Raw genomic sequence first — 23,270 nt, 5'->3', positions numbered from 1 at the left:
CAAAACAAGGGGAAACTTTTTTTAATTTTTTAAAATTTTAAAAAAATTTTAATGTAAGTTTATTTTTTCTTTCTACTAATGCCCTAGGATTGAAACTATGGTAGATCGAACAATCCTTTTGCAGATGTAATGGCCAAGGCAAAAAACGCACAGCATAGGCATCTGACATCGGTAGCTTGTGCCCGCACTTGACACTCTTTTCAAACCCCAGCGGAGCTTTTTTCCACCATTAAACTAGCAACTATAAAAATGAAAAGTTAAGTAAAAACAGTTTGTTTTTTTTTTTTTTTTTTTTTGGAAAGAAAACTAACATCAGTAGTAATAAAAGGCTACATAAGTGTAGAAAGGTAGAAGGAAAAACTTACAAATGATAGTAATTCAAGAAGTACAAATACTGTATGATAAAGTGAAAGAAAAGCTACCGGATAGAACAGAAGAAATACAATTTCGTATGAGGGTAAGGGATGAGAAAAAAAAAGAAAAAGATTTTAAAATATAAACACTTATCTGTGAAAACTCAAGAGCTAGGCCAACCACGTCTTTCAAGAATAGCGGCAAATGAGATCTTGGGTAACTTAGCATTGCTGCATTATACGCAAGGCAGAAGCTCGATAGCTTTTTGGTTACCAAGAGCTTTAGTAATACTAGAGTCGGATCCGAACCCATCATTTCATGTTTCTTCTTAAATGCCGTCTTTCTGGAGGGAGCTGGGAGGAAAGTCGTCCAAACTTTCCTGGGAAGAGGCTACACCAGATGACAAAAGTCTAAATCTACATGTTTTCCTGTCCTGAGGGACCAAGCACATGATGGCTGGTTGAAAGCCACAACTTTGGTGGCGTGTCTGGGAAGAATTCATAGATGCTGTGCATCATGTTTCAAGAGTCTGACTCAGATCCACCTTAGCAACAGGGGCTTGAGACGATATCAACAGTTAATACCGATAAAACAACCCAGACTTCAGAAGCCAGAGTTGAAGACTCGGGTGCCTTAGTGAAAATGGCGATCTCTGGTGCCAAGGGGCCGATCAACCCAACATCAACACTAGCACCATCACTGGTGCTGATACTGATGCAGACAGAGTTTGGTGCCAAACTCCTGGAACCTAGTAACTCCAGACATGAACATAATTGGTCCCTAGGGCATAGGTACAGATAAAGAAAAACATTTGTCTGTGCTATAAAGATGTGAAGGTATCAGCACAAATTCCATCGCTACACATGCCAGAACATGGTCTGGAGGAGGAAAAACTATAAGGATAGTAGAAGGAGCTTCTCAACCCACTGCATGGACTGTTGGGGGCCAAGATGGCAATGTACCTAATTAAACTGTAGCAAGCAGTTGCTAGAGCTTATGCCACACATGGAACATTAAGTGCTTTAGTTCTGACTACAAATGCAATACTGGCACATTCATTCTGATTGCTAGTGATGCACTGAAGACCAACTGGGATCTATCAATCACGCCCCCCTAGCATTTTGCACCCAGGGTGGTTGTCCCCTTCAGCCCATCCTAGCTACGCTACTGCTTTTGAGGGACCTGAAGTAATAAAAAAAGAAAAAAAAAAAAAAAAAAAAAGAAACCAGCCTCAACAGCATGAGTACAGAGAGTTCTTGGTCAAAAGAGAAACCACTTGTCCTCCTTGGCACCAATCAGTCACTGAAAACCCTACACTGGGAGAAGGACAAGCAATTCTGGGCACTTTACATGGAGTCAGTTTCTCTAGCACCAAGATAAACAATTCTTCTGTCCTCCTTTCTTTGGTCGTCTGGCCAAACTGCCTTGAGGGGTAGGGTCACTACTTCAGTGCAGAATAGTTCTTTTAATACCAGTTTGTTTCTCCTACTTGAGACAGTATGAGAACTGAAGTTTCTGCAAATTGCAATGAAACTGTCCAAATGAGTTACCCCATGCACACAAGACACAGATTATCAGGATCTTGTGGCTAAACTTTTTACACTTTTTGAATCCTTGCTTAGGATTCCTTTGTCTAAACAAGCAGAGAACTACCAAAAACTTTTCACAACACTGTTAAAGCATTCAGCACCAACATGAAAGCAGTCATTAATCTGACCAGGAGAAGGGAATATGCTCTACTTGCTGAGAAACACACCTAGCAAGATTGTAGCAGAGACACCTTGCTGACTAAAGGTTGCTAAGCTGACAAACAGGAAAAAACAGGTTAATAAAAGATTAATATCCATCCCTTCACCCTTTGTCAAGTACCTGACCAGGCATTTGCAACATCTGAAGTGGTTCCTCACCAAAAGAATACAGGGTGCAAATAATATTTCCTATGAGGACCACCTCAAAGCTCTCTGTCCCTATACTCAGTCTTCTGCAGGCTACAGAGGGATGATCTATGCCTTAACCTACAAGCCATTCTCCAGATCTAGCCCTGATGGGTCTGCTACACATTTGCAAAACAAACAGCAGTAGAATTACTCAATCCAAGGATATAAACCTATCTGCGACACAGTATGTGGGAGGGACAGGTATGTCTCTCAGATATTACCCATTCTCTGGAACAGATGCCTCATTCACATGATACAGAGCTCTTCCCTAAGCCTATTCAAACGCAACTCGGACCAGTGAACGGAAAACTGCAAATTCACCCCTGGCTTGTCACCTGTATAACTTATGGACAGGAGCTGTTTGTAGATGCCCTAAGTCACAGGCAAATACCAAAGTCATTCTAGCCCATTTGCATTGATAATTGGGAAATCTGGGGCCATGAATGGCTATGCTGAAAAAGGCTCTAAGACCATTAGCCTAATAACCTCTTATGATCCAATGGTTGGGGTAAGTATGAAGAAAGACGAGGTAGAAAAAAATAAGCAAAGTCAGAAAAGCACTACAGAAGCTCAAACACTATCCCAGTACTATTTAAATGCAATGGTTTGTAAAAAAAAATTACCCTAAATAAAGCTACTTATCTGAACTGTAAAGAATAAATTTGCCCTCTAACGGCTCAAGCTGCGACTTCAATAGTGGCAACAAGATCAGGAAATCTCCCTGCAGTGCAGGGGATTATGGGCTAGGGGAAGAGCTTGAGTTAGTGAGGACATTATTGCCAGGTAGAATAGGCATCACGGTGACCAGTCCAATGACTTCCAGTGCCTGGACAAACCGACTGAAATCAGGAGGTGGAATCTTTAGAAAAGGGAAGGAGCATATTACACAGAAATAAACTGAATTTGTGGAAGCAATGCATACAGATTAATGCTGATTATGAGGAGTGAGGCTTAAGGGTAGACAGGAATTGAGTAATTTATGTAATATATGTGAGTGAAAATTGTTAAAAGAAAACGCATATGGATATTGCATGACAACAATGGAAACATTTCAGTTTTATTTTCTTTTTAGTTAATATGTGTACTTTTTATGTCATTATTTAAAATGTAATTTAATAAAGATGTTTGAAAAAAATTGTAATACTATAAGAGATTAAACACAGACTCAGAAAAAAATGGTCTACATCTAGTTTAATGCATACTAACCTTTCTTTAGAAATGCAGGTCTTCTTAAATCTTCGAATAGTTACAGAAACTTCCTGCAGCAAGTCACAGCCTCTGAGATTATCTGGCTTTCTTGATGAGCTGCTGGACTCAGTTTTAGAAGTGGTTAACTTCTCCTATATCAAATACAGAAATTAAAAGCTTCACCATTTCACTGGCTTCCTTCACTGTGGTGAAAAACCCTGTTTAAATGGAACACTACCATCACCACACAAGTATCCTACCACTGGTTACAAATATTTTCAAAAAAGACACTTATTTAAAATCATTTGAACAGACAGTTGTGTATTCTGTAACTTAGTTCTACAGCTAAAGTATAAACAATTTCACATATTTAAAACCAACCTCACACTGGTTACTAAATCCCATGCATTAAGGTAACTGGGTTTGGATTTATGATATATCGAAACACTGTGCAACTGGGTACCTTGTACTGTAAGCTTACATGAACTACTCATTGTAAATATGGATCTTCTAGGACTACTCCTGCAGCAAGCTAAGGCACTCTAGAGTTTTTGCCAATACATGCAAAGACTACCCTCCTTCATAACCCATATGGGATTTATGAATGTGATGATGTAAGCTTCAAGGCAGTATCAAAGGCAATTCCAACATCTTCCTTTGATTCTCTTCATATGGCTTATGCAAATTTCAAAGGTCAGGATAGGAGAATATACCAGAAAATGCACCATTTAAACAAAAACATTAAGCTAATGAAAACAAAGTAAGTTGTCATTACTGACTTTGCTTACTCTCCCCATCAAGCATCATCAGTGGATGATAGGTGGCTAGTAGGAGCTGATGGGAGAGGAAATGACCAATGGTCTTAGCCCTACAAAGCCTCAAAAGAACCAAGGATGATTTCTATATCTTCAAAAAGGACTGCCCCACAGATGACACTTATAGAAAGTTCTGATGGCAGTTTTAACAAGTTTATCAATGAACACCACTGTGTAGGTTAATACGCCAGTAAATGGAACTTGCTTTGTTCCCTGTACCAGTGTCTTCTGTGACACGTTCATCAGTGCTTCTCTAAAGGAGAATGGCTGGGAGTCTTCTATTCAAAGACAAATCAGGAATAGCCTTCAGCTCCTCAGTCTTCTATTTTTGAATGAGTTATGGTTCATTTTCCACAACACACAGTTCACTGATTAATGTTTAGTGCAGTACACTTAAGTAAATTTACTATAACAGTACATGTTCAAATAAATCGCTGTTACATTACCCCAATCCTTTTTGTTTCTACCCCCTGCCACCAACCAGTTTGTCAAAAGCTTAGGGACACACTCCATGTGCGTTAACTGTCAGCTGCTTAAGAGAAGCTCCTGTAAAATGACAGCTAAAAACTTTAGAGCTTTCTTGCCCCAAAAAGGGAGGCAACAGCCTTGAAAGGAAAAATGCTAGGAAACGTAATCAGAACAATATATACAAGGGCAAATATAGCCACACTCTGACAATATTTAAAAATAGCAAAATGGAGATGGAGGGAGAAAATGACTACTGTAAAATGATCTATTAGAACATACACTTATGGTAAGCTTACTTACACAACTGTACTATGTTCAACATTAGATCACTGATGTAGTAGCCTAAGCTACTTGTATAGATTACCATAGCTCAAACTAAGAAGAGAGAAGGAAATTAATTAAAATCCAGAAGCACCCAGAGAATGAGCAGAGAAAAGTTTGTTGTAGAACTGGAAAATGAATCTCATTTGTATTGCTTTGCAAAAGTATGTACAGAGAACTATGTTGCTGCCTCTAGAAAACATATGCAATCCACCCCTTTCCAGAATATGGTTAGCTATCCAGAATGACTGAGTTTTGTCTATGTAGTACTGGAGTTGCCTGTAGACATCCAGAGCATGAACATTTTTTCTCCCTTGTTCTTGGGATTAGGAAAAATGATGGAGATCAGCAGACTTTCACAAGGCAAACTATGAGACCATTTTGGGCATAAAAGAAGGACTCGTTCGCAAAAAAAAAACATGTTCTTGTGGAAAATGAGACAGGGTTGACACTATAAGTGCTTCTAACTCAGACACTCTCCTAGCTGTAGTCAGATCAATAAGTAAAACAGTTTTTCATGTTAAGAAACTTAATTCAGCCTGATGAGCTGTTTCAAAATGAAAAGCGTTAAGCTTTTCAAACACAGAGTTATGATCCCATGAGAGAAACACCTGCTTCCTAGGTGGGCAGAACAGTAAAACCACTTTCAAAAATTGCTGGACTTGAAGATGGTTAGAAAGGGGGTGATTCAAGATTCATGTCGACTCACCACAGGTAGTTTCAGCAAACACAAAAAGATTGAAAAAATTGCCGAAACAAACACTGAAGAATATTAGAAATGTTTTTGCAGGATCAATTCTCTCTGCACCCCACCTATGTAGGGGGTATATCCCCAAATTTTATTTATATCAGCTCAGAGGTTGCACAACAGTGGAGAAAAAGGCTAACTCCACCACTGATAAAAGTAGTTTCGGGGAATGGTATTCGTTCTTTTTGCATTCTCTGAAAATATCTTCTTTGACCTGACACGGTCCAATATACCAAATGCAGACAAGTAAAAATGGCTGACAAATGAACCTTGACTGAGGAGAAAGAAAGGTCAGAGGACAGTAACATACAGAAGGTCCCGGTTCTTGGAAAGGCAACGATTACAAAATCTTTTTCACTTACACTATACGATTCCTAGTAACAATTTTTTAGCATCCTTCATTGCCTACTGCATGTCCTCAGAAAAAGTCTGCCTAAAAGCTATCAAAATTCTATCATCCAGGTTATCAATTGAAGAGTTTTCAGGATGGGGTCTACCAAATAAGCCCTACCTCGGGTGAGTAAATCCAGCCTGTGGTGAAGCCTGCCATAACTGGCCCTGGCCAGTTTCTAAAGACGAGAGAACCACTGTTGCCTGGGCCAAAAGGGTGTCATCACCAAATCTTTGGAAAGTCCTGGCTATCAGCAGAAATGGAGGAAAAGCTTACAGGAACATTCCCATCCATGGGAATGAGACAGCATCAACGTTTCAGGCCTGTTTGTAAATAATCCTGTAGCAGAAAGTCTTCAGTTGTCAGTTCTGTGAGGAGGTAAACAGATCTATCTGAGGTGTTCCCCACAACTGGACCAATTTTTGGAAGATCCCATGGTGAAGTTTCTATTTGTAAGGGACTGTACTGGTTCTCCATAGCTTGTCTGTTACCATGTTTTGCTCTGACAGACTGTATGAAGCCTGATGAGTCAAAGTTGAACTGAACTGCAACCTCCTATGATATCACAGAAAGTCTGCAAAGGGGGGTAAAGATCTAGCTTTCCCCAATTTGTTGATGCACCACATCACTGTAGTGTTGTTTGTGAAAATTTTCAGAGGTCCTGAACACCAATAATGATTTAGGGCTTTCAAAGCAATTACTGCCATCATCCCTTTGAAATGTGAAATTTATTTGCTTTTTGTCTGTGCTGTTTGTTCCACATGCCTTGAACTTTAATCCTTTTGAAACCATTCCATACTCAAGATCTGAATCATCTATTGTGACAAAATAAAGAGGCAGCAGAAAGGAGAATGGGAGACTTGGATTCTGACAGAAAGTACAGTGGTGCAAGTTGCAATCACACAAACAGTAGATGTTCGAACTCCTCACTGCTGCAGTAGCTTTTTTGGTTATATGGGTTGTTACCTGCCCAGGAAACAACCCGTATAGCAATAGGCTTCAACAGCAGTGAGAATAACAAACATTCAGACTTGATACCCTTCGAGAAAAGCATGCTGATGTTAAGCATTTTATCTTATGAAGTTTCGAAGCATACAAAGGTAACAACCATTCTTGATTTTAGTCCTTTGATCAACATTTTTAGCTTTCTCTATTCTTGAGATAAGATGAGATTTTTTTTTTGGGGGGGGGGGTCTTACACACTACATTCCAACAACAGTGAAACAGTGAGCAAACAAAGATAAATCCCTGTGTGTCAGCTATTTAAGTATTTATTCATTCATTTGATGCAAACCCCTGAAGAATACAGTCAGTCATACAAAGGGCTATAACTTACGGTCACATACTGTGTGCGCCAGTGGCAGAGGGTGTACAGTGGATATATAAAGTGTTCACACCCCTGTTAAAATGCCAGGTTTTTGTGATATAAAAAAATGAGACCATTATAAATCATTTCAAAACTTTTCCCACCTTTAATGTGATCTAAAACCTGTACAATTCAAATGAAAAACAAATCTGTTAGGAGAAAAAATATAAAATAAATAAATAAATAAATAAATAACATACACTAAGCTGGTTGCACAAACCACTATAAAAACGGCACCAACAGAAGCAAAAACACGACCACTGGGGGTAAAAGGAACACTGAAATTATTGCTTTTACAGATTAAGCGCTTTCGTCCGCACAATGTCTGGACTTACTCAGAATAAAGACACAGCAAACACTCAAGGACTAAAAAGAGCTAAAAAGACACACCCATGTTCCCAATTGATAATTAAAGCTATATACATTAAACTAAAACAATTCTGAACTCACAAGATGATACAAGCAGTTGTAGTTAAAAATGCAAAACAATGCAAAAAAATGAAAAAACATGAACACTAATTAATAATGACATGTCAACTATAATGCTAGCATCGTTTTCATCTTTAAAATAACTTGAGATAGAAATGACATCATTTAGTCCTGGATGTCACCCTGCATTAACTCTGAGTTGCCACTTTAACTCAATAAATTCTAAGGTGGTGTCAATGGGTCCTCCCCCTCCAGGGTCCTGGGCCAACCCCTTCTATAATAATGAATTTAAAGGAATGTGTGGGGTACATTTTAATACGTCTAAAAAGGGCATTTCGTTCATCCTTCTTTTTAATATCACAACCATGTTTGGTAAACACGATATCTGAAATGCTTAATAGTCTTACCTATATAAAAACAGGTACAGTTATTACAGACTGCGGCATATACCACCCCCTTACTGTCACAATTAAATTTATTTTTTAACTTAATCATTCCATATCCATGTATAAAAAAACTCTGCATCCTCCAACATCACCTTGCAATGGGTGCACTGTCCACATTTACCCATTTTACCTTTATTCGAACTCCCCAAACTCCTTTCAATCATAGTTGTTAATCAAGCCTCTTTCTTGTATACTATGTTTGGCCTTTCACCTAATTTACTGGCAACCGCCGGGTCATGTTTGAAAATAGACCAAAATTTTTCAATGACAAATTTAATTTCCCTGAAATGTCCATTATACTGCAAAACCAAAGCTTTGTTCTAATCAACATTATTTATTTATTTTATTTATTTATTTATTTTACATTTGTTAACCGGGCTAGTCTAGCTGGATACATATCCTTTTTCAGTAGAGGCCCGAGGAGAAAAGCTCCAACATAGTAGTTAATACAATATAAAAATACAAGTAAAAACAGTAAGAAAATAATGTACAATACATCAGATTTTATTACAATTTAAATTGTTCTCTAGGAAATTGAATTTTGGCCTTCTATTTGGTAATTCAGGTGTAGACAGTGTACTGTATCAGAATAACAGGAGAACCAGTACCTACAACCCTTCTTTACATCCCATACTTGCCATTTTTGAAGCTTTATGTGATGAAGAAATCAGGAAGATAGTTAGATGTCCTATTCCCATGCACTTCAATTTTTCTAGTGATGAAGCCACATTACTTAAGGACATCAGGTCAGACACCTCTCTGCAGATAATGAAACCGGATAAGGGAGGTGGCCTTGTAGTCATGAGTAAGGATGACCACATTAATAAAATCCTTTCATTATTATTGTCAGCCGACTATGAGGAAATTTATTTAAATGAAATGAATGTGGCCATTCACAGGGTCGATTTGGCCTTAGAAGACTTGTTTCTTAATGATCAAATCACCTTTAGTGACTTAGAATACAGGAAAGTGCAACATCCCAGGACTCCCACGATTTTTGGTCTCCCAAAGATTCACAAATCTTTGACTGAACCTCCTTTGAGACCCATTATTGATGCTAAGGGATCAAAGACATTTTTTATTGCCAAGTATATTGATCAAGCGTTAAAACAGCATTTTTATTGATTACTCCCCATTACTGAAGGGCTCTTGGGATTTTCTGAATGGGGTGACCGATGGGCTATACAACAACGATTTGGTGTTTGTGTGTATTGATGTCAAGAACTTGTACACTACCATCCCACATGAAAGAGGTGTTGATTGGTTTTATGAATATCTGGCCTTACATACTGAGATAGGGAACGACAAAAGTATTACCTTGAGTTCACTCATGGAAATTGTCCTCAGGAATAATTTCATCAGTTTTGAAGGGCAATTATTCAGACAGACTAATGGTGTTGCCATGGGCGCTGCACGCACACAAGCTTTTGCCAATGTAATCATGGCTTTTTGAGAAACCAATTTGTTATTCAAGTCAGAATTTAAGGATTGTTGGTGTCTGTACAGATGCTTTATAGATGACATCATAATTATTTGGGTTGATTCAGTTGACAGGCTGGACACATTTCTCCAATTTCACTACAACTGTGGATTCAGAGCAAGTTAATTTCTTGGATGTAACTCTGACTGAGAATATGGCTGACAAGAGATTTGAGTCCAACATGTACAATTTGCATTTCCAGAGCTGGAATCCCAGCCATCAGAAAAAAATCTATTGTTAAAGGGCAATGTGTGAGACTTGCCAGGATGGTGAGTGAAGAAGTCCAGTTTTTGCTTGAATGTACCAAACTATTTGACATGTTCTACAGAAGAGGTTACCCCCAAGATTTCATAAACAAAATATTTGATGAAGTGAAGAGAAAGAGACAGGGTGGGTTTTTTTCACCAGTACACTAACAGTCAGTCAAGATGTACAAGACAAAGGTAATGTTGGTTACAACAAAGCTTTGGTTTTGCCGTATAATGGACATTTCAGGGAAATTAAATTTGTCATTGAAAATTTTGGTCTATTTTCAAACATGACCCGGAGGTTGTCAGTAAATTAGGTGAAAGGTCAAACAGTGTACAAGAAAGAGGCTTGATTAAAATCTATGATTGAAAGGAGTTTGGGGAGTTTGAATAAAGGTAAAATGAGTAAATGTGGACACTGCACCCAATGCAAGGTGATGTTGGAGGGTGCAGAGTTTTTTATACATGGATATGGAAAGATTAAGTTACAAAAGAAATTTAACTGTGACAGTAAGGGGGTGGTATATGCCGCAGTCTGTAATAACTGTACCTGTTTTTATATAGGTAAGACTATTAAGCATTTCAGATATCGTGTTTACCAAACATGGTTATGATATTAAAAAGAAGGATGAACGAAATGCCCTTTTTAGACATATCAAAATGTACCCCATACATTCCTTTAAATTCATTATTATAGAAGGGTTGGCCCAGGACCCTGGAGGGGGAGGACCCATTGACACCGCCTTAGAATTTATTGAGTTAAAGTGGCAACTCAGAGTTAATGCAGGGCGACATCCAGGACTAAATGATGTAATTTCTATCTCAAGTTATTTAAAGTTGAAATTGATGCTAGCATTATAGTTGACACGTCATTATTAATTAGTGTTCATGTTTTTTTTCTTTTTTTTTGCATTGTTTTGCATCAACTACAACTGCTTGTATCACCTTGTGAGCTGCATAATTGTTTTAGTTTAATGTATATAGCTTTAATTATCAATTGGGAACATGGGGGTGTGTCTTTTTAGCTCTTTTTAGTCTATGAGTTTTTGCTGTGTCTTTATTCTGAAGAAGTCCAGACTTTGTGTGGACAAAAGCGCTTAATCTGTGAAAGCAATAAATTCAGTGTTCCTTTTATCCACACTAAGCTGGTTGCATAAGTGTGCACACCCCCTTAAACTAATACTTTGTTGAAGCACCTTTTGATTTAATTACAGCATTCTGTCTTCTTGGGTACACACCTGCCATCAATTAGAGAGACTCCGATTAACCCCAAATAAAGTTCAGCTGTCCTAGTAGGATTTTCCTAACATTTACTCAGTTCCCTGATACAGGAAAAGCCATGGTTCACAGAGAACTTAGAAAGCACCAAAAGGGATCTCATTGTTGAAAGGTATCAGTCAGGAGAAGGGTACAAAAAATGTCCACAGCATTGGATATACCATGGAACAAACAAAGTTATTTTGGTAATTTGTTAACCATCTTTTTTGTCTTCCTCCTTTATTCTTGAGATAAGATATTGAGACACATGTGGTGGTGTTGGTGAGGACTGCACACTGTATTCCAAAAGTGAGCTGAGATGATAAATTCCTGTGTATCTAAAATAGGGGTCTATATCACATTGGCAAACGCTAAAAATAGCTAATGCTGATGTACTGAACTTCAAAGTCCGAAAGCTGAAAACAGCGAAGGAACAGATCAGTGAATTTTTTTCCCAGGGAAAACATTTGCTGGGACCTCTCCGGGCTTTGCTGTTTTCTCCAGTATGGTGCGATGTCGGAGTTGGTATATTTAAGTTGGGGGGGGTGTGGGGGCAAAGCCTCCCAGTTAATTCTGACTGTATACCCCCTCCCTTTTTTTTTATTTTTGAATCAGCAAATTTTTTTCCCTTAGAAAAAAATGTGTTGATCCGTTCCTTCGCATTTTTCAGCTTTCGGACTTTGAAGTTCGAAGTATCAGCGTTTGCTATTTTTAGCATTCGCTGATGTGATATAGACCCTAAAAATAGCCATATTTATTTTTTTACTTACTATCACAATTAAACATCAGCATTGCATTCAGTAAAAGTGGCTGTCTGCGGCAGCCTGGGCAGGATGTGTGTGATAGCAGCCGTTCACTGGCAGTGTATCAAACTGAGCAGTGATGACAATTGAACAGTGCTCAATTCTCTGGTTGAGTTATTGGTTGTGATTTCTACTTTGTAGAGTCTGTGCAAGCATTATCCATGTGCTTTGGTTTCTTCTACAAGACTCTCAGCTGTGTGATATATGCCTCTTGACATTTGTTCTTTTACTTTTGTCCCAGTCTAACACCAGAAAAAAAAAAAAAACAAAGGTAATCCAGAATGCACAAGTCAGGACTGGTACCCCATCTGTGACCCAGACAGTGACAGGACTAATGACACAGTATACGGGATTGGTCCAGATAAAATCACCTAGGAAGTCTTCCTGAAGCCTTCCCTACAGGAGGAATAAAGATGCCTTACTGAAGTTTCAGAAAGTTTATTCAGTTAAGCAGGTAGATGGATGAATGCTCTTATTCTGATTCAACAGGTCAGTTATTTAAAGATTGTTACAGAAAATGGTGCAAAGTGTCAGAGGACCTGAGTGGAAGAACATCTGGGAGATGGAAAAAAACAGTGAGCCAAACTCAAAAGTTCAGATGTCAGTCTCTTATTTGAATATTCCTGAAAGACCTGTGAGGGTTTACCAGCTCAGCAGCCTGTACAACCCAATTCTTAGAAAACACGTTTATATTCAACTTTAGCAAACATAAATAAGGAGAACTCAAGCATGATAACACACCATGAACCACTACAGAACTACATTCAAGGAAACACTTTCATCTGAGCATCATCAGGCCAATCTAATAGGGTGGTTTACAGTTTGATAGTCGAGAATGCCTGCTTTTATGAGACTACTGACAGACTTATTAACCAGCTTGTATCACATGTAATAGGAGAGGCTGTGCCCACTCTTACTGGGCTCTTATTTCCTGAAATACATTATGAAAGACTACTATCTCTTGTTTGGCAAACATGATTACAGTGCTTCCTTTTAAGAGGCTGATATGATATACATGACTTATGATTTATGTGACCAGTCCATATTCTTCTTCCTAAAGAAAAAAGACCTTTTTATATAAGGGGAGGTAGTCATTTAGAGCCACATTAGGTGACTCTCATTTTTTGGAAAATACACATATCAAGACAAATAGCCGACAGTGGAAATAAGTCACAGCAGTTGTTTTCAGAGAGATCATGGAAGCTCCATGTAGGAGGAAAATAAGTACAATTTGGTACATCAGACCTTTCTGTACAGGTTTTTTTTTGTGCTGAATGAGTAAAAACCACCAAGTGGGGGAACTGCAAACTACACAAAACCTTTACAAAAACAAGTAGCACAGATCTTCTTTGAGCACAGGCGAACAGCGCCTATAGTGTAAAAAATACAGCAGTGTGAAATGGAGCCCCAGGATCCCTATTTTCACTGTACTGCAAATTAGAGTAATTCTGTTACATGTAGGCTGAGTGGACAGAAAGAATAGTTGTGCAAAATCTTACCATAACCACAGATGTCCTTCTCTTCCATGTTGCAGTATTCTAGTGGTGGGATTTTCTGCCCTCAGGTGACTCGAACGTCGGCTCATATACAAAAGCTTCAGCTTGGCTGTTGCAGTGTGCGTGGTATGCCACACGTAGGCCATAAATCAGGGGCCTTAAATGTGTTGTCTGCACACACAATCCTCAGAACTCAAAGGCCAGCAGGCAGAGGAAAAAGGGCCCCACAAGAGGAATGCCAGTGGTTTTCAGGTGCATGACCTGGAGACCTACTGTACAGTGGATAGGACAGGTAAAGGAAAAGAGCTGAGGGGACTGGTGGGTGGGAGGGAATACTGCAACATGGAAGAGAAGGACATCTATGGTTATGGTAAGATTTTACACAACTATTCTATGTCCCTCTATTCCTATGTTACAGAATTCTAGTAGTGGGAGTGTACCATAGTTTATGCAGATGAGAGGGTGGTGGTATTTGAAGAGGATTCAACAAGACCATGGAGGATTGCCCTGGCGAATCCTGCTCTGGCTCTAGAAATTTGGTCCAGCTTGTAATGCTTGGTGAAAGTGTGAATAGTGGCCCATGTGGCTGCTTCCAAAATGGATGCTGTATCTAGACCTTTCATGAAGGCCCTGGAGGTGGCCACTGCCCTAGTGGAATGGGTCTTTACACCCACTGGAGGGACCTTTCTATGGAGGGAGTGACAGATGCAAATAGTTTTCCTAATCCAGCATGCGATGGTTTGCTTGGAGAATGCTTTGCCCAGGGCTCTAGGTGAAAGGAGACAAAGAGCTGGTCATTTTTCCTAATGGTTTTAGTTTTGTCCAGGTAGAATCTTAACTGGCTGTGCACGTCCAAGGAGTGCAGAATTTTCTCCCCTTTGGTAGAGGGGGAGGGAAAGAAGGTGGGTAACTGGACAGATTGTTTAAGAGACAGGTCACTGACTACCTTGGGCATAAAAGAGGGGTTGGTTCGCAGGGTTACCTTGCCTTTGTGAAAGACTGTGGAGGGGGGCAGGCCATTAAGGCCTGCAATTCTGACACCCTTCTGGCTGAGGTGATAGCCACCAGCAGGACGATCTTCCATGTACACATCTGGTTCAAAAGGGTGCGGGGTTAGCTTCTCTAAGATGTAGTTCAGGTCCCAGGGTGGAGGGATAGGTTTCTTTCGTGGTCTCATGTGTAAGACCCCTTTAAGGAAGAGCTTTACTTCGAGCCTAGATAGCAAGGGGGGGGGGGTCGAGGGGCAGGCAGGGTGGTATAGCAGAAAAGTGTACTTTGATTGAAGAATAATACAGTCCACCTTTAATCAACTGACACACGTAGGACAGAACCAGGGGGACCTCAGCAGAGCAAGGGTCCCTTCCCTTATGCAGATACCATTTAGTAAATCTTTCCCACTTAGCTAAGTAAGATTTTCTGGTAGCAGGTTTCCTTGCCTCCCTTAGGACAGAAAGCACATCCTCTGAGTAGTGGTGTCTGAAAGGGATTAAAAGTTTATCAACCACAAAGTCAGGGACAACATCTGCAAGTGTGGGTGTAAAAGAGTTCCTTTGTCTTGTGTCAGTAGGTCCACCTTGTAGGGTAACGAAGTGATTGCCCTTGGCTAGCTTGTGAAGGAGGGGGAACCAGTGCTGCCTTGGCCAGTTGGGAGTCACAAGATTTTTGGTTTGTCCTCCAGTATTTTCAGGAGTACTTTCTGAATCAGTGGGAATGGGGGGGGAAGGCATAAAGGAACTTCCCCTCCCAAAAGATGCTGAAAGCATCCACTCTCCATGCTAGAGGGGAGTAGGCTTTTGAGCAGAAGGTCTGCAGTTGCCTGTTCTGGGAGGAGGCAAACAGGTCTATTTGTGGAATACCCCACCGGTGGACTATGTCCACTAAGACCTCTCTGTTCATCATCCATTCGTGCTGAGGGGAGGAGGTCCTGCTCAAGAGATCTGCTTGGTGGTTGTCTTGTGAGGGGATGTAGGCCACCTGCAGGACTAAGTTGTGGCGACAGGCTAGATCCCATATCAGAAGGGTTAGTCTGCACAGCTGATAGGCCTTTGTTCCACCCTGTTTGTTGAGGTACCACATAACCGTGGTGTTGTCAGTCACTATCAGGAACACGCCTGGAACCAGAAGGGGAAGAAAGGTTTTCAGCGCCAAGACGACTGCTGTCATTTCCCTGATAATGATGTACTTGGCCTGTACAGAGGGATGTGACTTTTGCTGAATCCTGTAGGAAGCCAGGGTTGCTCCCCAACCTGAATCTGAGGCATCTGTATGCATTGTTTGGGTTGGGGTGGGTGGTTGTAGAGGGATTCCTGGGTTTAGTTGGACTTGCTGGATCAAACAGCTGATTTCTGCCTTTAGACAGGGAAAGAGGGGAATGACCTGCTCTAAGGGATGAAGATGTTGGGCCCAGATGCTTGAGATACCACTGAAGCTTGCACATGTGCATTCTTGCCAGTGGTAGCATGGGGATGGTAGCTGCCATTAAACCCAGGAGACGTAGGAATTGTCTTGTTGTCACCTTCTGGGATATTAGGGTTTCCTGAAAGTGGGAAGTCCGAGAAAGAACCTTGTCCTGTGGGAGAAAGGCCTTCATACTGTCTGTTCTGATTCTACAGCCTAGGAAGATCTTGTCCTGGACCTGGGACCAGGGAGGATTTTCACAGGTTGTTGGTGAACCCTAGATTCTGCAGAAGTAACATGGTGAAGTGTAGATGCCTTGAGAGAGTATCTCTGGACTCGGCCAGAATCAGGATGTCATCCAGATAAGGGTAAATCTGGATTCTTTGGTTTCTGCAAAAGGCAACTGCTGGGGCTAGGCACCCTGTAAAGACTCGGGGGGGGTAAACCAAAGGGCAAGGCAGTAAATTGAAAGTGAGAGGAAGGTCCAGAGAAATATAGGAATTGTCTGTGAGAGGTCCTGATGGGTATGTGCAGGTAGTCCTCTTTTAGATCTATGGTGGCCATGAAAGCTTTGGCTGGAATTAGGGGCAGCAGAGTGGGGAGAAAAAGCATTTTGAAAGAGGGTGCATTAAGGTGAAGATTTAGGCAGGACAGGTCCAAAATGGGTCTCCAGGGCCCATCTTTTTTGGGGACCAGGAAAACATGGGAGTAGAACCCCTTCCCTTCTTGTCCTGAGGGGACAGGTTCTATGGTGCCTAGCTTTAGAAGGTCTGCCAGAACTTATGGCATGAGGTGGGTTTGGTTTTTGGGAGGGAATTTAATGCCTTTCCTGGGGGGGGGGTACTTTCCAGGACAAGAAGTACCCTTTATGGATAAGGGATAACATCCATTGGTCTGTGGTGATGGATTGCCAAAGGGAAAGAAAGTGGGAAAGGCGGGCCAAGAGGGGAAAGTGGGCAAAGCAGTCACTCATTACTGGGGCTTCCTCTCTCCTGAAAGGATTGTCTGGGCTGATGAGGTGGAGCAGAAGGTCTGGAGGTGGTGGGTCTTCTGGTCCCTTTTCTAGATCCAGAAGAGGAGGTAGCAGCCTGAGGATTACACCTCACAAATGTAGCTTTAGCAGAGTGGTTCCTATAATACTTAGGAAGGGGTAAAACCAGAAGGTGCTTTATGTCCTGTAGTTCTTTACTTTTTTCCTGCAGATTTTTGAAAAGGTCTGCAGACTGTTTACCAAAAAGGACATTGTTGTCCAGTGGTACATCCAGGATCTTGGACGTTAAATCCTCTGGGAGGTTCTGAAGTCTTAGTCAACAGTACCGCCTGAGAACAGAGGCAGATGCTTCTGCAGCATCGTAGCTGCATCTGATGGGAGTGTCTGGCTACCTGTTGGGGCAAGGCGAGCTTGGATGTAATGTCAGTCTTAATGGGATTGTCAGGCAAAGATGCCAGCATGGAGGAGGCTTGAGAAACCAAGCCTAGTAAGTACTTGGTCATATGGGTTTGATAATGTATGGCCCTGAAGGCCAAAGTGGAAGTAGTATATACCTTCTTTCCTATTCTATCCATATATTTGCTATCTTTATCGGTGGGTAGGAGGGAGGCAGAAGGCAGCAGTCTAGATTGCTTATCTGCAGTGGTGGCAATCACAGTTGGCTCCACCAAGGGTGGCTTAACCAGGAATTTCTGGTCCTCTGGTACTTTATAAAAGTGGTCAGGATGCTTGAGGGCTGGAGAGTGGGAATCTGGGGCCATAGAAGCTGAGTTGAAGGCATCAACGTAAGCAGGTAGAACCGGGGGGACTGCCAAAGGGGAGAGTGATTCTACTTGCAGCAGCTCAAAGTACCTTTTTGGGTGTCAGTCATTTGGGATGTATCCCATTTAAAGTAATCCTTCATCTTGGTGATGGTCTCACCAAACGTAATATCCTCAGGAGAATCACCTTCCACAGATTCCTAATCAGGACAGTAATATTCCTAGGGGGGAGGCAATCTGGAACACATATGAAATGGACTCTTCTGTGGAAGAATCATGCTCTTCCTCCCTGACTTAGGGATCATGGGTGGGAGGGAGGAGGCAGAAGGAGGCCTAGGGCTCAAAAGAGGCAGAGTAGGGGGGTGTGGCTGAAGGCCTGAGAGCCATAAAGACCTGCATGAGGGAAGAGGTGAAGGCCTGCCAGTCTGGTGTTACTTCCATAGAAGAGGAAGTATGTTTAGTTTTCTGCTTCTTTTTGGCTGGGGTGGAAGCAGGGAGTGGCCTGTCATCGGGTTTGGAGGCTAACAAATCCGAAGTATGGATCCTGGTCGGAGGTACCCCCGAAACTGGTTCCCCCTCAACCTCATCAGAAGTCATTGTCTGGATAAGCTCCAAGGAACTGCCGGTCGTCGGCTGCTCAATGGCTTCGTCAAGGGAGGTTGTTGCAGTCGATGGATCCGCCTAGCACGCCTCAACCCCTAGTTCAGCAATTGGCAGTGCATCGGTAAGCGGAGAGGCAGGCGAGGAAGGTCTAGGAAACAACCTTCTTGAGTGGAGGTTTGGGTGTGGCCTCTGATGCAGGATCCATTCTAAGGGCTAACCGCTTAAGGTGCTGGTTTTCAAGGTAGAGGTTTAAAGTGCTGCGCAGAGTCTTAGGCACAAAGGATTGACAAATTGCGCAGGAGTAATTGCGTTCCCAGCCTAAGCAAAAAAACACACCTATCATGGGCATCTTTATGGGGTATCTAGCGCCCGCACTGGCACTTTCCCTTTTTACCTGACATCAGCTAAAAGGCTACAACAACCAAGTCTAAGCAATAACAATCGGCAAAAATAAGAAAATCAGAAACCCAACGGGTTACTTATCTTTTAAGATGCAACGTCTGTGAAGAAGCGATTGTACGATGCGAAGGTCATCTGCGGCTAAAATGTTCTGAGGATTGTGAGTGCAGATGTCACATTTAAGACCCCTGGTGTGACGTCCCATGCACACTGCAACAGCCAAGCTGAAACTTTTGTATAGGAGCCGACGTACAAGTCACCTGAGGGCAGAAAATCCCACTACTACAATACTGCAACATAGGAATAGAAGGACATCATATATACCTGTTGGTTGAGAGTTATGCACAGTGATGAGGAAAAGTGCCCTGGACTCAGTGAGGATCTATGGTGTGCAGTCTTAACAAATAAAGCCTCTTCCCTGGGTACAGCAGCTAACGATGGCTCTTCTGTTCAGATTCTTTGTCTCTTCAGGTTCCAGATGGTAAAATATGGGGTCTTCGCTATCAAGCCTCTTCCTGGGTCTAGCAGTTAATGAGGGCACTTTTGTCTGGATTCTTCCTCTCATCAGGTTCCAGGAGGTGAATTCAATGCAAGAGAGAGCTAGATAAAGGGATGGAAACTGTGATGGATCAGATGAAAGGGCAGCTAACCAATCTCCTGAGAGAAGGAGTGGTGCCAGGGGGCAAGGGGCCAGGTGCAGGATTAAGTGACGTAAGCAGTCTAAGGGTGTTGGCTGTGAATCAAACTAAAAAGTTGGCCAAACAAAGAAAGGAAAATTCAAGTCCCAAAACGAGTAGTAAAGAACATTTTTCAAACATCTGAAAGTTGCTGTTTAAGTGAAAAATGTGAATGTCCTGCAACCTTCCACTGGCTATTAGAGAAGTCAAGTATTTGGTAAACACTCAGATTTGCTGACAAACAAAGGGCAAAATAAAAAAATGGAAAATGCCAACCAGATATACAAAGTAAAAAGTGTCTGACTTCTTTGAGAATTGAAATGTAATACAAAGTCTGGAAAAAAAGGTCTAGGACAGGTCTCCAGGTTGCACCCTTCTTTGGTTGGCACCAGAAAGATCCTTGCAGAAAATCCTCTTAGTCCTGGAGGATCAGGCTCTACAACCACTTGATACAGCATCTGATCTAGAATAGGAAAGGTCAAAGAGGTTTAATTGGTTGGATGAAGAGGAATCCCTTGAAAAAGGGCAATTGAATCTCACTATTAGTTGCAACCTTTCTGAATGATTCTCAGAACCCAAGTATTTAAAATTAACTGGTGTCACAGAGGAAGGTAAAGACTTCTACTTGGGAAAGCTTTACAGAATTGCCAGGCTGGTATTTAAAAAGCATGTGAAGGGTAACACAGTCAATCTATTTTCTTAAACAGTCCTTGGTTTTGCATGGACCCTCCCTTTCTACTTTGAACCTCCCTGCCATTGCTTTCTGAAGCTTTGTTTGCCTCTGCCTTGCTAGAAAAGCTCATCTGGTTTCCTGAAAATGGAATCTAAACTGGAAGAAAAGTTTATATTACATTTTGGCAGGAAGGTTGAAAAAAATCTGTGTTACCCCTGAATTAGATTTTTCCTTTTTCTCCAACCTTTTAAGGACATCAAAAGAGGAAGGACTAAAACACCCTTTGATATGGGATAGTATTCAAGATCAAAGCTCTAAAATCCTGATAAATTCTGGGAACGTAACCAGGCAAATCTCATCACTCATTCAGTGGAAGATGCTCTAGAAACAGCATTCCCTGTGTCATGAGCACATTTTAGAAAATGTCTGGTTACCTACAACACAGAGGACACTAATGAATTTAGAAATGCCATAGATTCCGAAGAAGGGCAGTTAACTTATACTGTCAAAGGAAGCCAGCAGAAACCAAGGTATGTGACCTTGACAATATTCTGAAGGCAAAAGTGGTAGTAGTATAAACTTTCTTCTCAACCTAACAAAGCTTCTCCTAGCTTGTCAGAAAGAATAAGGACAGCTGATATAGGTTTGGGAGAAGCTGATTTTGACAGAAAAATTACTACAGAATCTGACCTGATATTAGGGGGATAAAAGGAACTTGTGGAACTGTTGCGAGAAACATAATTTAACAATTTCTGGGATCAGGTAGCTGTATGTCACAAACCTGCTGGCTGCAAAGAAAACAGCCTGCAAGTCTGAAAACACGAGATGATCAGCTGCAGGTTGAGGAAAATCCAACTGTAAGAAGTTATATCATCTTTACTAGAACTCTGGTATTTCTTTTGTTCGTGCTGAAATAAATCATTCATTCTGGCGAGAGTATTAGAAAATACTAATCTTCAGGAAGGGAATCTGAAGAATAACTTTCCTAAGAATCCGATCGCCTATACTGGGAAGATATAGTCCCCCTTTTGTAGATAGTAGTAGTAGTGCACAAAAAACACAAAACTTCAGGCCAAAATAACAGCCATAAAGATGAAAAGAGTGGACTACTGAGGACAAGAAAGAAATTATGTACTGTTACTAATATGCAAGAAGCCCAGAATTTCCAGTTAGAAGATTCACAAAAAGACTGAGAGAGAAATGAGAAGAAAGAAAAATAACTGCACAAGTAAAATTGTCAAAAGCTTCAAATGCAAATTTGTGTTCATTAATACAACAGATTTATGAAAAATATTATATAGACCAATACATCTTGGGCCATTAGGAAAAAGTGACAGAGGAAGTACAAAAATATGAAAAACAAAATTCAGACTTTTGAAAGATATAAAAAAGAAACATGGACATGGGAAAGAAAGAGATATCTGATGTGGTGCAATATTTATTTAAAGGAGAAAGCCAATCTAATTAATACAAAAAGCATCTCCAAAGAGATTTGAAGAGACATACAGGCAAAGGCACCCAGGTATGGACAATTTCACATAACAAAGAAATAAGACTACAAAGGGGGACAAAGAATGCAAGTTCAGTAAAGTAGAAGTTAAATAGAAGCAGAAGTTGTGAAATACCTGCACAATGAATTTAGTGTAGAAAATCCAACTGTAGTAACATTACGGCATGATATAACAATGAGTCTCCAAATTAAGGAGAAACTGGTGGAATGGGAAGCATCTGATCAGCTGACATATGAAAATACTTTGAAGCCTTCAGCAAGAAACCAGTAAAAAAGTTCAGTTGAAGTTGTACAGCAAGGGAATGAGCAAGAATGAGTGGCAACTCTGATGCAGTCAATGCCGTGGATAGAAAAGCCAGTGAGATCCCATCTGAAAGAGCAATGAATGACACATGACAAAGCTGAAGAGAATATGTCAGAGGAAAATGTTCTGGACCTTTCTAAAACATGCCTAAATGAAGAACAAAGAATGTGCCCTAAGTTTAGAATAAAATAATCTAAGGGAACAATTGATTGATATAATAGAGATGAACAGACATATTAAGATCAATGAAAGAAATAGATCACAGAAAGTCAGTAAGATCCATAAATGTTAGAAGTTTGATAAAACAAAGGAACACAGTAAGCAAGGCTAATCACAAAAATTCATACAATACAATAGAAGTAAATAAGATCTACTACTGTGCAGCTAAATTAATAACATACAGTCTTACCACAGAAAAAACAAGGCAATAAGGGAAAGGAAGGGAAGAAATCAAATGTCATCATGGAAATATCAAATGGAAAAAAACTATAAAGTAATTAAGACAAGAAGTGTCACTGTTAGAGTACAGAAGAGGGAACAGATCAACAAAAACACTTAATAAATAGACATGATAAAAGCAACACACAGTTTCAGAACAGACCAGGATCTATCGTACATCTGCAAATAATAAACTAAAGATAGCACAGGTACAACATTTTTGAAGATGTGCAGCTAAGTAATATAAAGGAAAACTGCAAAATAAGAAATTGACTTATGACCCAAAAGTTTTATAGAGAATTGGGAAATATGGCAAAAGGAATAGAAATACTACCAAAAAAAGAAGAAATAGACACATTTTGGAGAAATATTTCTGAAGACCCTTTGGAATGTAACATAGATGCTGAATGGATAGAAGATATAAAAAGAGAAAGAAATTCAAATGTACAGGCTATGAAACAGGATAAAGTAATGGACAGAGAAATTGAAACAAAATTGAGAAAATCTCCTAACTGGGGAACCCCAGCCCCAGATGCAGTACCTAACTTTGGGCTAAACACATTAACATCTTTACACGAAGATTTAACCCCGAGTAAAAAATATTTATATCTGCTTCCTGAACAGACATTAACCTGGTTAACAGCAAAAACTATACTCCTCCTTAAGAGTGAACCTATAAGCCATCTTAAAAATTGTAGACCAATAAAGTACACTTGGGTAAATTCTTACCATAACAGATGTCCCTCTCTTCACTGTTGCAGTTTTCCTTA

At 40.5% G+C, this 23,270-nt stretch overlaps 1 protein-coding gene across 8 annotated transcripts in view; it reads right to left on the bottom strand.

Moving 5' to 3' along the window:
- BIRC6 (baculoviral IAP repeat containing 6) overlaps positions 1-23,270 on the bottom strand; it is a 4,524,268-nt gene that overhangs the window by 3,271,914 nt on the left and 1,229,084 nt on the right. For all 8 annotated transcript variants that reach the window (XM_044058419.1, XM_044058463.1, XM_044058448.1 and 5 more), the window contains exon 17: positions 3,498-3,631. In XM_044058419.1, the coding sequence (XP_043914354.1) occupies positions 3,498-3,631 (134 nt within the window). The remainder of the gene's footprint in view (positions 1-3,497; positions 3,632-23,270) is intronic.

The sequence above is a fragment of the Protopterus annectens genome, chromosome 1.part2, assembly GCF_019279795.1.
Source record: "Protopterus annectens isolate FY-2018-M chromosome 1.part2, PAN1.0, whole genome shotgun sequence".
In the NCBI taxonomy this organism is placed as follows: Eukaryota; Metazoa; Chordata; order Ceratodontiformes; family Protopteridae; genus Protopterus; species Protopterus annectens.
Note: the sequence above shows the minus strand (reverse complement) of the source record. Positions and strands in the feature narration are given on the sequence as shown.